Source organism: Alligator mississippiensis, chromosome 4, assembly GCF_030867095.1.
Source record: "Alligator mississippiensis isolate rAllMis1 chromosome 4, rAllMis1, whole genome shotgun sequence".
Taxonomy (NCBI): domain Eukaryota; kingdom Metazoa; phylum Chordata; order Crocodylia; family Alligatoridae; genus Alligator; species Alligator mississippiensis.
Genome location: NC_081827.1, coordinates 234,201,969 through 234,218,797, shown reverse-complemented (window position 1 = coordinate 234,218,797; position 16,829 = coordinate 234,201,969). Strand labels below are relative to the sequence as shown.

Sequence of the window (16,829 nt, the reverse complement as noted above, 5' to 3'; positions counted from 1 at the left end):
TGTGAGAGAGAGAGAAATAGAGAGAGAGATATCTTTTGTTGGACCAGCTGTATAGTCTGTCTCAACTATTGGTCAAATGAAAGATATCACCAAAAACCCCTTGCTTCTAGTTTATTAAGTCATAGTTTAATTAGATGTGATAAAATGCTGCTGCAAAATGCTTTCTGTTAATATATTCTTAATGTTTAAAATATGTTTATTTTGGCCATGTTGGTACTCTCTCTCTGTCAGCTTTTGGGGAACAATTATGTGACAGAGTTTTACTGGCAGAAATGCTTCAAAATATGAATTCCAAATTTGTATTCATAGTATTCACACCAGATGTGTGTGGGTGCACTCATTCAATCAAGGAACAGAAATTATACTTAGTTAACTAACCAATTTCAATTATCAAACACAGCTTGAATATCAAATATCCAATACTCCAAAGCCTGTTTGTGATCAATCTATTAAGCTATAAAAATTCAAAACAATTCATTGAATATACTTTAAAAAGTGAACAAACAAAAGAAATATGTCGGTAGATATGTATAAACTAAAACTTTTATTAATCATTTTTTCACTAAAAATATTCATTGAACTATTTTATACTGGATCACAAACACTTTTGTGTAAGCCCTTAGGTTGTGCATCTAAAATCCTGTCTGTTTCTCAAAATGATTCCCACTGGATTAATCTTGGCCTCCGTATTCAGACCTTACTTAGTCAAAGCTCTAATTTAAGGCAATGGGAGCTTTTTTCTGAAGAAAATGCAACAAGATTTAATCAAATAATAGCAAAGAAGAAGAAAATAACCAAGAAAACAATGATGCACCTGTGATACTATGCCCTAAAGAGAAGAGTGACTTCTGGTACAATGTCAACCTTTTACTAAGAAAATATATTTGTAAATGTTTAATACTGAAAGAGAAAGCCTAGAGAGAGAGAAAGTTCTACTCTGCTAAATGATCTCTCTTTCACCCCCTACCCCACTCAGTTGTCAATATTTTAAAATTTGATTATTCATTTATATCTAATGTGGGCTACTATTCTTACTTAGCTGGAATAATACAACTACTTGTATGATGCATTTTACGATTTAAAAAATATATATATATTTTTTTTACTCATTCTTGTGGGTGTTATTTTAGTAGTTTGTGCTGCTTCCTTAGTATCATGCATATAAAAAGTATGTCTATAAAGGCCAAAGAGATTATATGCAATACAATATCACTTCACCTCAGTTTTGGTTACTAGATCAGCTTTAAATATTTAAAAATAATGCCAGTGAAAATGCTTGTTTGTATCTGATAAACAGAAATCTCTTGAGTTCAAAATAAAAACAACTCCTTCTTCCAGTGTTTATCAAATGCATTTCTGTAACCTTAAATGTATTTTCAAATTCCCATTAATCTGATAATATAATTTTCTTTTTCCTTTTTAAGACTCTCAGTAATGCTAACAGTTTCACAGAAACTCACATCAAATTTAACTTTGTCATAAGCAGAGACAGCACCCAATGAAGTAACCAAATTTTAATTTGGTCTTTGAGCGGACCAAGGTAATTAACAGCCTGTTCCTTCTTCATGTGCCTTTAATAAACCACAGTATTGGTCTAATTTTTGGGCACCTCCCTCCCCGCCTCCCCACCCCACATTCATTTTTTAGTCTCTTAATTCTTGGTTAGTATGAACATCAGAGCAGCATCCTGACCTCCTTTTAGAACTATTATCTAACATCTGAGCTTCATAGATAATAGGAAGAGAGAAAACAGGCCAAAATGTAGTTCTTATTGCTTTAATTTACTTTCTTAGATCAATCCTGTACAGTGTACGTCAGTTATTTCCATGATCTGCAACCTAACTTCTCAGAATCAGAAAATATCAGCACTAAAACATAAAGGATCAAAACGTACAATATCCTCCTTTGTCACACAATTGGCAAATGGGTATAGTAAATCAATTTTCTCAGGAAAAAAATGAAAAATCTGGTATTCTTTTCTTAGCCAGGCTACTCAGGTTGCTCTTTTCTCTTCCCTCCATCACATGCCATACATACATATTTTACAAATCATTGTTAAATTATTCTGCTGCCCTTAAAATAGACTTCAGATTAATTTCAAGGCCTAGTAGCAGCTTAGTTATCTTTACTGCAAAAATGTATATCAGAAAGACACATTTATTCTCACTATCTACTCTGTGTACATTAAATTTATCTTAAACTGAGATAAAACTAGATGTCTACGAGAGATCAAGAAATTGCATCTCAAGCCCCTGAAGATGCCACAGGGAATACTTGACCTGGTTACTATCCCACTAGGTCTCCAGCTTGTTCTCTAAGCTACTATAGAGATTTTCCTCTCCTCAGTCACCACCAGAGTAGCAACAACAGATTCAACCTTAGTATATCCATCACTGTCTTCAGCTGTTGCCCAGTGCATTTATTCAATCCCAAGCTTTAAGGATATAGACCCAACACTCAAATCAATAGAAAGACTTATTGCCTTGAGTGTGAATATGACATGAACCTATGTGAATCTAAGCAGACCTGGAGAGGGGAACTCATTTCACTAGTTGTCCCTTCCTTCTCTGACATTATCAGGCTGCATGTTCACTACCCTCTCCCTCTCCTTTGTAAGGTGGTAATGCTATCTTTTCTTCCCTCTTAATTCTCTTTTCACAATATTCGTGATGGTATATTTGCTCTCTTCACTGGGTCCATTAGCTGAATACAATATCCTACTGCTGAAGTTATCACCTATCTATTTCCTTTTGTGATCTCTTCCACACCCATGGTTCTGTTATATTTTCTGTGCCTCCTGAGAGGCACTGCATGAATACAGACCACAAACTGCTAGAAGGACTAATTGGCACATAATGTAGAATATATGGCTAAGCACATTATTATCTCTCTTGAACCAAAAAAAAAAAAAAAATCCATACTACTATAAATTGATATATCCATATATCCATATTGAGACCATTGCTTTTTATTGTATTAGCTGAATCTTCCATTCACTACTTACTTGTCGTCCTCGAATTATTGTATGCCTGTTTCTTCCATGGTAGTCAACAACTTCTACATAATCCAGATATGAGTCTACCCAGTACAGATATTTATTGATCAGGTCCAATGCGAGAGCAGTTGGCTGCTCAATTTTAGATTCCACTATCCTTGTCCTGTTCATCCCATCCATGTCACATCTCTCAACTTTGGCAACATTCCCATAGTCCGTAAAGAAAAGTTTTCTGTTGAAAGAAAAGAAAATTTGCTTTTTTAAGTGCGTGTGCATACTGTGAATCTCCCCAGTGGGGCATGCTGTAAAATAAGTTTTCATTCTAATTCATTTCAGTGGTTACATCTGTTAGTAACCCATAACCATTACCACATAATATCAGTCATAAACAGGGAAATCTGCTAATGAATATTGTAAGGCACGAGGGAGCAAGTTAACTAAAGATGATGAAATATTCCAAAAAGTCCTTGATTATGCTGGGTTTTGGTTCAGCTTTTCTAGATATTATTTTTATTTTAACATATAAAAAAAATATGTGCCTTGAGGGATTCATTGCTGCTGATAAGCCCTGAAATTCTTATGCTGTTAAATGCATTAGGTAAAAGGAAATATGTCTTGTGTTTGTATTTATCCATCTTTGTATTTTCTCCTATATAGAGAGGTTGCATTAGAATTTTGTTTATATAGATATTAAGATTGATACAAAGAGTAGAGAGTAGCAAACTTGTGAAATCAAAAAACCCACACAGTATATACACTGATAAATGCTCTTAGATACCACTAAAAAAAGCCATTTTATAACAGATGGTAATTTACTTTATATTTCATTTTTATTTAATTTTGGGGAAAGGACAAGAAAGGATCATCTAGATCTGAAGAGGTTCCAGTTTGTTTATCTTTCCACAGGCTTAATGAATCATTTTGTGCAAGACTAATAGGAATCTATCAAAGACTTAAACTTACCAGCAAAATGTGTAAGCCTGATATTTGATTAGCATTCACTCTGTTTAGTAAATACAAATCAATTTCAATTAACCTGACAATATTTTAACAAGATTACTTTCTCATGAGACTAAATTACATTTGTAAAGAAAAGACCATGTTGCCATGACTTTAACATGATCTCAAGAATAATCCAATTTCTAGAGACTGAATATTATTAATATTACCTTGAGAATCAAAGATTTGATTTTCCAAATTTAGTGAATTATCCATTAGTTCCAAGCATTAATGGAGCAACAGTATATAAAGCCTGGGATACCTTTGTGCTAAATTATAATTTAAAAATTTAATTAGCTGTAGTTATTGTAACCTCTATTGAGAATTTAAAAGTCTGGTAATGTTGGAAAGAAAGCACAGTTGCTAAGTAGCCAATTGAGACATATACTGTACTGCATTATTAATATCTCCCAATAAATGGGAATAAGTTTTCAGTGTAGGTCAGATGATCTGACAACCAAATAGTTTTCTTTTTTAATTAAAAAAGTACAGTAGGATCATGCTGTTTTAATTGTCTACAGTGTAGACAAAGTCCAGGCCATTTTGTTAAAATGAACAGATTTCCTTTTTCTTTTTTTTTTTTTTAATAAGGTCACCATTGAGTCCAGTGTAAAACTTAATGGCTTGGTATGTCAAAATAACTGTGCACATCATGAATGACAATATGTGAAATAACGTCTTTAAAAGAAAAAAATAAAATTAACAGAGTAATAAAATCATAATTAGTATAAATCAGAAAAAAATAGCATATTAAAAACATATTTATTACAGATATGCAATTTCAATCAATGTCACTTTTTAAGGGCAAATTAAGGCTATTTTAAACACTACTTTGCCTCGCTCAAGTGTCTGCAAAATTGTTAATGTAAAAGATGGGTGGGTCCCAAATTCAGTTGCATTTGTGGGGTGACAGGAAAGGGGAAGAGCTCTTTAGGCTAAGAAGCAACACTGGCACCAAAACAAATGACTATGGATAAATTTAGATTGGACTATTCTAGCTCTAGGATGAGGGAAGATTTGCAATGCTTTTTTAAGCAAGGAGGTTTGGGCAAAGAGCATGAATCACTCTAATTTTAGACTGGATATGTTAAGGAAAAGGATAGTATGGCACAACAAGGAATTCTGGCTCAGCAACCAGCCTCTGTGATATGCAGTCATGTTTGCAGTCCCCATGTTGAGGTACAAAGGTAGCTCTGGGTGTATAGAAGGTATTTGGTAATTCTGTGCCTCAGGAATTTTGCTGTCTAACAGTTTGGGTTCCTTGCCCCATCCCAGTCCCCTGACTGCTACTGACTTTTTTTTTTTTTTTGGTGTTTATGATTCTTCTCCTCTCTTTTCTCTTAGGCACTGGCATGCTGGCTAAGGCTGGTATAGGGTACTGTTTAGGGGTGCACTGATACATCTGTTGGTACTTAGAAAACCCAAATGTTTCTGGCTGAAGACTCTTACTCAGAGTCAGATTAATGAGTAAGTCTGAGGTCAGCAAAGATTTCTTTCCACTGTGGCATATTGGTACATGCGGTAAAGTATAGCCCTTTTCCCATAGTATGGAGAATGGTCTTTTTCCTGGGTTCTTATGAGCATCTGCTGACCAACTGCTTCCCTGTTATTAAAGTGGTAAGGTACAGGCAGTGTCCTCATCTCTCTTGCATTGACCTATGGCATGTCATAAGATTGTCCTGGGTTTTTTTCAAGTATTGTTTATGGTAGCTGTGGTTAAGGCTCTGGAATGGCAATTTTTCAGATGTTAGATTAGCAACTGTCTGTAAAAGCAGGATACTAGACTTGATGATGCAGGAAGCCTCTAACCAGCCCTATGTACATACGTTCCTTATGACACAATCTTAAGTCTAAAACAAGGGAATATTACATAAGTGGACAAACTGGAAGTTTTTCAGGGACTTTTGGCCTGCAATCACTGCTGGGGCTCAAGCTCTGGCTTGAGCCAGCAAAAGGTCGCTGGCCCCTGCTCTAAGTAAACAACAGTGCCTCATTTGGGGGACTTGGCACACACAGTAGGCAATACACTTCATAGGAGCACTTCCAGGCCTGACACAGAGGTATTATAGACGTGTCATTTGTGTACTTGGGACACACACACACACACACACACACAGAGCAATCTTACATATAAAGGATGACTTGAATGAGCTAATGGTTCTTTTCTACCCTAATACTCAACTATTCATATCAAAGCTTAACACCACAAAAATATTTCCTTTTAAGAGTTACACTGACAATAAAGTTTATGGAATCAGAACTTAGCTGGTTAGGCTATCAACAGTAGACACTTTAGAACCAGGACTTGTCTTTTTAGTAGTGTTTGTTTAGTTCCCAGCACAAGGCCATTTTGGTGCTAGGAATTGGGGCTCCTAAATGCTACCACAATACAAATAAATAAATAAATAATCATGAAAAAAGAATGTAATAATTTGTTTTCTCCCACAACAATCGTGTCACTCTAGTACCAACAGTAATGGAAACTTGTCTGTGTCAGTAAACTGAGCACAAAGATGATGAAGCAGACAACTAGAAAATAAGGAGCACCAGGCATTGACAAATTGCCACTTTTACCTCTACATTTCTGGTCATACAAATTCATGCTTCAAAACAAACTCTACCTCTGAATTACCAACATGTACAAACTAATAAATAGTTGAGAACAGTACTGTTTTATGGGAGAGTAATTAACTGCAATGAAATGCACATAAAGCCAGTGACTGCAAACATAAATTACACCCTGTCATCCCAGGCAGCAGGGGGCAGACTCCTGCCTTTTGCCTAGCCACATGGCTCCACACTTTCAGCCAGCCCCTCTGCCACCTGCTGCCACCACCCAGAGTCCCGGGCTGAGCCCCTGAACCTGCTGACAGCCCAGGCCTTCTCCACCCTGGCTCAAAGTGTTGCTGTATAAAGTTGATATTAGATGCTGTGCCCAGAAGCAGTGTACTCTGGAGTTTATCACATCACATTAGTTGCACATGTAGGTGCACCGAATGACTTCAGTGCCATTATTTATGTATTCCACCTTGGACATTCACTTAAATACTTTCCTGAATTAGAACTTGTATGTGTAAGAAGTTATGCATGGTAAGTCTTTAAACCTGTTTGCTTGGATAATAAAACATTCAATAAAACTGTCAATAAAACTGACTTGCATCAAATGTGACGTTTTCATGTTTCTGGATTTTTTCCTAAGCATGTTCTTAATACAAAAAGACTGTAGTAAGGGATTTTATATCAGTATAGTTTTCCTTCTAATAGTATTTTTTTTTCCTACTGGAAATCAATAGTACACCAACTTAATATAGCACAGTTCATGATTATAAGGCAAAAAACAGACCAAGACAGCAGTTTTCCACATTTTAGGGACTGATTAAAAAATTTTGAGAATTAAATTAAGAAAATGAAAGATTTAACAATGTAATGCTAAAACACAATTGTTAATCACAAAAAAGGCTTTCTTGGACAAGATTTAAATCAGATGTCCCTCATAATGTAATAAATACACACTTACTATGTATTCTCTTGTACTGTAGGCCTCAAGCCTGTTGAAGGATACTTTTTAGTAATAAATTTTCACCTTTTAGATTAATCTTATACTCAAGAATGGCACTGGATTGACAGTCCTGATTTTCAAAATTCTTTATCAATTTATAGAACACTTAAAGCATGAATAGTAACAATACACATTTCCTCACACAGAGCCCAATCAATACACCTTGGTCAATCCATAATGTTATTAACTCCAAGGGTAACAGGATTACTCACTGCAGTGTTTAGCTCCCAGGCTTAGCTGACCAATCAAATCAATAATTAAAACCATCTTCAGCATGCATCTTTAGCATCAAGTTGTATTTGATTATGTAGGCAAGTGAACTTTTAAAAAAACAAAGACTTGTTGAACATCTCATATAGGTCTCCACATTTTTACATTTATATGGGTATCAAAATGCATAGCCACGATATTTGGCACAGGGATAATGCAGGCCCAGGACCACAGAATCTAAATGGATACCTTCTGCCATTAAGTCTACTCCAGTGTTATCATATTGTAACAAGGGACCTTCTCGGGGCTGGTCTGCCATTGGCCCACCCACCTGTTCCTGGGCTAACCGCCCGCCTCACTCTCCTGCCATGCCTTGTTGTTCCATAATTGGTTCTAATTAGGTGGGAGGCTGCCTATTCTTGCCCTAATGCCAGGGAGCGCTTTCTGTGGCTCCAATCCTTCCCTACACCACAGCCCAAGCCTTGAGGATGACAACCAGGTGACACAATGCTCCTGACCTACAGCCGGACCAAACTTAGCCCTCATTGTCAGGACGCATACACACACACGTTCACACTGTCCTCCTCTCACTAGGGCCTCTCACACTCTACCCCCTCTTATAGGGTATCTTTCATGCATCAACAACTTATCTTGCTCCCTCCCGGAGCGGACCCCTTTGGCCATAGGCTTTATCTGCACACACCTTGGGTGGCAGACATACCATCTTTTGGGCCTCTCCTATGACCCTGACCAAGGTAACAGCCAGCCAATTACCTGACTGGGACCAAACTTGCCCTGGCCCCTCCAAGGGCAACTCTACACAAACTTGCACACATACCAGGCTCCAAGCCCTCTTATTTCCCTCTCACTGGGGCTCCACATCCACCTCCTCACTAGGGCTCCACATTTCTACCCGTTCACTGGGACCTACCCTTACTAGGGCTCCACATCTACCCCCTCAATGGGGCCATGGGGCTTCCCTACCTGGTGGGAGCTCAGGTGGCCATAGCCATGCCTGGCCCCAACTGCTCCCCACACTGATGTGGGGGCTAGGGGTTATTGAGGTGCCCCAACCTACCTTCCACCAGGGTAGTAACTGGTTTGGTATTTTCCTGGAGACTCCCATGCCAGTGGGAAACCCACCAGGTGACCCACTCCCAGCAGGGTACAGCTTTAGGTCATGCCCAAGACCAAGACCCTCCTGGTCCTACCTGCAAGATGTTCCATTCCACAGTTCAGCCAGGTGATGTTTCTGCCTGCCTGCCAGCAGTGAACTGCTCTGTTTATGTAGGTGGCCATGGTTCTAAAATGGCTGCCACAATCAAGCGCCTGCTGGTTGCTTGACTTGGCCCTTAAAGTGGCAGGCACCAACAGTGCCCTGCCACACATATGATCAAAAGAATCAGAAGGTCCACCCAAGTCTAATGGTGTATTCAGCTTGCACAGTTAAGGTAAACCAGTGTCTGTGGCCAGAGGCAGAAAAGGGAGTGAATAAGGCTAGCACCACATCTTCCCACCTTTGACTACCCAACATAGATAACCAGATACCTAATTATAGCTGTATTGAGTCCAGAATTGCATTATTCACTCTCTCAAGTTTTTGCATACCTATAGCTCCATCTACTGCATGGCATAAGCAGACAATCTCTCTGAATTGCAAGATTCTTTGGCAAGAACTGCTAATTCTGTGCCACGTTCAAGTCTTGCATCTTCATTAAATGTTCTCCAGTTGCATCTCCCTATGTCCCCTAAAAATCGAAAACTATGGCTCATACTTGAAGATATTAATAAACATTGTCATTTTTTTTCAGAAACCATTATATCCAATTATTTTTTTTTATGTCCTTCAGATGGCCCAGGCAAATCAGCCTCTCCATTTACAACATGGCCCTAATCAGGGTCTCTAACTTGCCAAGCATAGTGGGGAAGAGAGAACTTTATAACCATCCTGAATGTCAGGCCTCAGCTGCTGTGCTGTTCTCTAGGCAGCCCAGCTGGCTAACCTACACTTGTAGTTCTCGCTGCTCTTTTGAGGAGTTGGCTCTCAAACCTCTATCTGCCTCTATCCATGAAACAGAAGAAGCATGCACTCCCATGGAATAAATAAATCCTTCCTTCCAGGGAAAGCTGCAGAGCAAGAGCCTGATGCACACAAGTCCCAAGAGAACAGACGCACAAACAGTTGCTGTATCTTTGGCTGTAGTGAAATGTTGACTACATGGCAGAAATGCTAAATCTTATAATATCTTGAAAAAAATACCAAATTCTACATTCACAAAATTCTAGCATCCAGAAGTCCTGTTTCAGATAAACAGGACAAGTCACATACCCCTCAAAGTTATTGTTTCAAGCTCTTTGCAGGCTTAGAAAAAAATAATTTTAATATAACGGCATATTATTTTTCAGCTGAAGCCCTCTGCATCAATCACGAATCAAAAATTAAGTTATTGGAACTGAAAGCCAAGATTGTGGAGAATACATAAGGTAAATTTCAGGGCAAGGGATCAAAATAGTGCACAAGACCATGTCAATATTTTAATTTCTGCTGTCCCCCAGACATCTTCTCTTTCCTCCTTGTCCCCTGTAATCATAGGGACAGAAAGCACTAGAGCACCTCCTGCATGGAGGTCAGTGAGAGAAGAAACAAGTCTTACAAATGCACCGTCATTTAAAAAATAAGGCCTACTTGCCACAAAGCTGAATAGCCAGAAGGAATGAAATATCTGTACAGTGAGAAAGGAGAGGGGTTTCTACAGGAAATACAGTAACTGTGTAACAACCCCCAACCTGACTCACATGCCCACAGCATGACACATGGCCGAGCCAGCACCATGCCAGCCAGAAGTGTACCACATGGCCAAGCTAGCACCCTGCGAGCCAGAAGTGCACCACATGGCCGAGCTAGCACCATGCGAGCCAGAAGTGCACTTCTGATTGGCCTGGAGCCCCTGGGTGATGGGCCAAAAATGCACTGGAGACAGGGGCAAGGAGGAATGGCGTCTGAGGGATCAGAAGTGACCCTGGCTATTCTCAGCCCCAGCAGAGCCCTGAACACTCTCCCTGCTGCAGGGGAAACCAAGAAGGCACAGGTTGAGCATCCCATGGGGAATAGCTGGCTTGCTGTGCCCCAAGCAGCAGCTGAGGAGTTGGCTGCATCCTGCCCAGGGAAGACTTGGGGCGAAAATGAGAGCACAGTGCCTAGAGTGATAGGGAGCCACCACCAGGAAGCCCCATGGCAGGAAGCACAGATCCAGGTCCAACCTGCAGCACAGCAGGGGCTGAGCACTCATCTGAGGACACTTCCTTAAGGACCCGAGTTCAGCAGTTCCAGCTACAGATACCCAGGGGCCATACACAGGGGTAACCAGGGAAGGGCTCTCCAAAGCAGTATTTGAACTGCACAGGCCCACTGGTGATGCCCATGGACCAGGGATTCACCAACAGATAGGGAGCAGCAACAGGGAGGAGCACCAAAAGAGAGGGAGCACAGGCCTTGTGGGGATGCAAAAGTAACCACCCCAAGGCAAAGCCAGACCTGGCCTGGCACCAACACAGGAAGGATCAGCTGGAGAGGGTGCCTTCATGAGGCACCCAAGAGGCCCAATCAGGAAAGTGAGGGGGCATAATGCCTGAAGTAACTCAAACCCTCAAAAGGGGAAAGAAGCTCAGGGCAGTGAGGCACCAGTGCCCTGCCTGGCCACCAAGCCAAGGCATCAGTTTACTTAATATTTTTTCATAGCCCTGTATTAGCACAAACAAGGGGAATGGACACCTAAGGATACCAGCCACAGCCTAACACCATGGGAAGCCCCACATGGCAAATGCCTCTGATGTTAAAACAACAGCAAATATCACCTAAGTGGAAAGGGGTAGGGAGTAGGGGAGGAGAAGCACCACAGAAAATGCATTACTACCATCACATCCGACCCATAGGGAACCACTAGATCATCTTCAGGAGCTTGCAGAGTCATCTCAGAGCATCAAGCCCTGGCAGGCGAGTGGGTCAGGTGGGATGTCACCAGGTGCAGAGGGCATGCCTGTGACAGAGGCAGCAGCACCAGGTGTGAGCCTGTCACAACCTGGAACATAGGACCCCTGAGCTCTCCAACCATGACCACAAACTAACAACTATTATTATGTTTACTAACAACAACAGTTAGCTTTGGTCTGTTCTCTTACAGCTAGAGAATGATTTGGTGCTAAGTGAAAAGTAGCAAAAAGCCTGACTGCGGGCAGTGCTTCCTTCTCAGGAAAGGGGGATACAGAAGCTACCCAGCAGAACGTAGCTCATGAAGTGCATGGAGCTTATCTTTCAACTACCAGTTCTTTCCCAACAACACAATATTCAAAGAAACCAAGTGCTTTTACAGACATTCAGAATAGACTAACCTACTTGCAGCATGGAAATCATTTATTGGTTTAGAAAGTTTTCCCATCAAAGTAACACAGATGGCTGCCTCGGGAGCAGATAGAGTAAGTAGCCATGAATTTGTGGACTGATAAGAACAAATCTGGTTCACTGCTATACTGGTTACAAACTGTCACTTTCTGTATTCAGCTCTTCTGAATGAGTGAAACACTGCAGGAAAATAAATCTTCTACTAGTTACTGATTTCTTTCTTTTCTGGTTACTTGAAATTACCTGAGTTGTATACATGCTCTAATGATAAAAAAAAACAAACACTGGTTCCTTATCTACAATAAGAATTGATCTCAATATCCTTTTGAACAAGTACTAGGTTGTTTAAAAACAATCTCTTGTTTTCTTACTCCATCAATTTCATTATTATTACTTCCTTATATTGTCTTATAAGCTTTGCTAAACCTGAATGGAAACCAGCAGTACTTCATCTTAGTTCTGTCTCCTATGAGAGAGCTAACAGCAACATTTCACATATGTGCAATTAAAACTGATGCATACATTCTCAATCCACGCTATTTATAAATACATAAGACAAATAAGTATGACAATCAGCAGAGATGAACTTGGATGTGAACAGAATGAAGGGACCAAAGGGAAGAGATAATAATTTAATTTGCTTAGTTTGTTTTTGAGCATAATGAAAGATGAGAGACTAAGAACAGTGAGTCTTCAAGAGGCTTAGAAAAGGTTCTGATAAATACAAAGATGTTTCAACCTGTTCCCTTGCATAAATAAATTCTCTGAAAAGAAACTGGAAGCACAACAGGCAGTTCAGGGACTGTAGAACGGCTCTGAGTCCAGTATCCTCATGGCCTCTTTGTCTAAGAACTCAGGCCTCAGAATCTAAAATCACAGAACCTAGGACACCATCTCCAGAGTTGAAAGCAATGCATTCCAAAGGGAAGCTAAATAGAAATTGTAGAGAAAAAGAACAGAAAAATTGTAATTAAATATGCGTAGTAACAATAATCAGGCTCCTCAGCAACAGCAAATGGACAATCTGCAGTGTCTCAAGTCCACAGCATTGTGTCCAGGCAACCTCAGCAAACAGGGTATCCAAGTTACTTCAAGACACAGCAGGCTGGCAGCAGAACTAGCAGTAGTAGAAAGCTCACTTGCTGTTTCTCACTTCAGTGGTTCTGCCAGTTCCAAAGAGACATAACATACATGAAAATGAGAAAGGAATTATGTGCAACTGCTAAGAATAAATCCAGCAAGACTACTTGGTATTTGTGAAAAATGGAGTAATTCCACACATAATATGCCATATACTATAATTAAATGAATTACCTAGAAAAAAGTGCTTATTCTGACTATTTACCTCTTTGGAAAAAAAACAAGTGCAGAAAAAATAGTTTTTTTCTACTGATCTACACATCTTAATAAGGTATGCTCCCCCTCTACAAGCTGTGGTTAACATGTCAGAATCAAAACATGACAAGAAGGGTTAAAAATTACCATACTTCAGAGTAGATATATTGAGAAGTACTCCATGAAACTGTTCCCATGAAACAACTTTTACGAAAAAGCTATAGTCCTGTGTGGCACTAGACTACACAGTATCGGTGGCTATTAAATGACAAGTGCTAAAGCAAGTACTAAATGACTGTGAAGTACCAACTGTGTGTCAGAACCCAGTAAGTTGTATGCCTATTGCACAGTGGAAAATTCCCTTGGTTTGATACATGTGCCACAGTGGAAAATTCCGCTATGTCAGAGCCCAGTAACTAAATGCTACATCACAGGGGAAAAGTACAGCTCTGAAAAAGTTCCAGCCAACTTTATGAAAACACGCACACCGCCATTGGCCGGTTCCAAATTATTCATATTTGGCGACTAGCAATTGGCTTGTTAGTCATATAAAAGTTAAAGCAGTTTCTGCCCACATTGGAGAACTCCGCATATTTCTCCAAGTTGGACAACTCTGCACGTTTCTTGGAGTAAACCTGGCGGACTGATCACCCACCAGTGACTCCCTGTCACTGACCTACCTGACGTATCCCACGCTCTGCATGCTCGTTAAGCCATTCACAGACTTCTCATTTCATTCTCAGAAAGCTTTCATCCGTTTGCAACTGTAACCTGAGTCAGTTTTCCATCCTGCACTGTAATCACCACCAGTGTAAGTAAAGCAATCTTAGTTTAACCAATACGCTTCGGTGCCTAATTCCGCTCCATCGGTCAAAAGTACCCACCTGCTGTTTCGGGGTACTGGCCATAGCCCAGCCTGCCACTCGACCGCCACATGGCATCACGAACAGGATACGGGGAAGACATGATGGAGTTGGAACTAGTTAAGAACTGCCCGTGGCACAGTGGGGACCGCCAAATGCCTGACTCGGATGATTTATGGGCGCACATTGCCTATCATCAGGCAGGCGGGAGGAGTTCGAATATGGTCGTTGGCTATTTCTCCCTCAGAGGAGAAGAGGGAGTCGGGAGGGAACGGGTCGCACAACTGGGCCCAAGCTCCTTCGGGTGCGTCATGTGCGGAAAAGGGGTCGTGTACCGACCACGGGACGAGATAGAAATGCTGTCCCTGGCACGGGTGAAAGCAAAGGGCACGGAGAATCCGCAACCCGCCCAAGAGTTTGCCCACTGCATACGGTATGCACGGGAAGGTGGGGAAGGAACACCCCCGAACAAGTTCAACTGTCCGACTCTGGCGCCCCAGTCGTGCAGCCACGAGCTGCTTACTCAGCTCCAGGAAAGCTTAGAAATGGTGGGCCACACCGCGACCAAGTGGTCGGGACCTAAGTGGGACAAAGGGAAGATGATTAACGTGCTGTTCCGCTCAGTGTCACTCTTGCTGCAAGAAAATGCTAACTTAGAGACTCAGTTAGCTACGGTCAGCAAAGCTGCCGCGGAAATGGCGGCACACCAAAACCCTCCACCACCACCAGCAAATGGCGCTGAGAAGAAGGTAAGGTACCCGGAGGACCCGGAAAAGAAGGGCGGAGCCACAGAAGAACAGGCGGGACTCCACTCAGCAACCCCGCCCCAGGAGGTGACGTCACTCCCAACGGCCCCACCTCCTTATCACGGGGAGGAGGCAACGAGCCAGAAATTGTATCTGACCCTCCCACCAGATACAGTAACTATTTCGGCAGCCGCTCACCCTGTAGCGATAACCGAGCAAGTAACCAACCCGCAGGGTGCAACCACCACCACCGCCGCCTATCGCACTCGCAACAGGATTGAGCTACAAGAATTATGTAAAGAATCAAAAGTAAAACCCAGTGAGACACTAGTCATTTGGTTGGGTCGTCTCGTAGTGGAGTATGGATCAGAACTGTTGGATTTGAAGAAGGCTAGCTTCCTAACTCGTCAGGCCTTGTGGAGTGGATGACATGCTACCGACCTAGAACTGGTAGTGAACAACAACGACTGGAATATTCCACTCCCGTCCCTGGTTGCGGGACAGATTAAGAACAAATCTCACACGTGGCATGACGGCAGGTCGGGAAAAGCCACAGCAGAACAATTCCTACTAGCCATAATAGGGGTATCCTATTGTTCTTGGAACCCGAAGTTACATCAGTTGGGGTTGACACAAGCCCAACAAAGAAGCAACTGGCCTCACCGGTTCCTACAAAACCCCAGGTCAGTCCCAGCCACCCTTTACACCATCAAAGCATGCGTGGAGGTTTGCGTAGGAGAGGACACCATCATCCTTCGCCTCCTCCTCAACCCATTAGATACCCAGCCAGCTGGGAATATTTTAAGTCAACTTCCACGGCTGCAAGCTCTCATGAAATCAGCAACCACAAACTCAGCCATCACCCTAAGCCATCTTACTGCATACCCAGTCGAATATCGAAGGCCAAGATATCATCAATTCGACCCACGGAAGGAATTGAAACTGCCACCCCAAAGGACACCGGAGGAAAGAGCAATGTTTGGATTCCTCCTAAACCGCTCTAAACTTACTAAACAGCAACTACGTGTCCTAGGAGATGCGGGACAATGGCAGCTAGCACATGTACTGGGCTTTCAATACATTGAGAAGCCAAAAAACGAATAGCTGCCGCCGGTCGGGTCAGCGGCGACAACCTTGGACCTGATTCCACGGATCCTCGCCCTTACACCAAGCTCGTCGTTTGTGACCCCACCGACCCAACAATACAACGTGAAGTCTCCTTCCTTCTAGATACAGGGGCTCAAGTTAACGTCATCACTCCATCGACATCCCATATGAAAACCACGAAGGTTATCATAGTACAAGGGCTAAATGCCACGGCGACTACTGCAAAACTAAAGTTCTGGGCGGTCAACCATCGAAAAGCACTCAAAGCAGTAATGGGGAGCTTTAATATTTTGGGAATCCCCGGCATTAAGACACTTCAACTAAAAGAACAGATATTGCATCTTTATAGCCGAGCCCAACTGGCATCGACCCACACTATGTAACACATCCGTATGGTACTACAAACCAATCCCGACCAAGGATCCCCTGAAGGGGGCATTGACGGATCTCCTTTGATGCCTCAAACGTCAGGGATGCATCCAACCAGTTACAGCCAGAACTTACCTTTCGCCAGGATGGGGAATAGCAAAACCAGGAAAGCCCGACGAAGTTCGATTGGTAGTAGATTATCGCGAAGCTAACAAGCGGTGTCTACCTCTCATGCAGCCGAACCTGT

General features: G+C 41.7%; 1 protein-coding gene across 5 annotated transcripts in view; it reads right to left on the bottom strand.

Moving 5' to 3' along the window:
- The window catches only part of LRP1B (LDL receptor related protein 1B), a 1,609,743-nt gene that overhangs the window by 760,528 nt on the left and 832,386 nt on the right, over positions 1 to 16,829 (bottom strand). For all 5 annotated transcript variants that reach the window (XM_019480601.2, XM_059727405.1, XM_059727406.1 and 2 more), the window contains one exon: positions 3,005 to 3,227. In XM_019480601.2, coding sequence (XP_019336146.2) covers positions 3,005 to 3,227 — 223 coding nt within the window. The remainder of the gene's footprint in view (positions 1 to 3,004; positions 3,228 to 16,829) is intronic.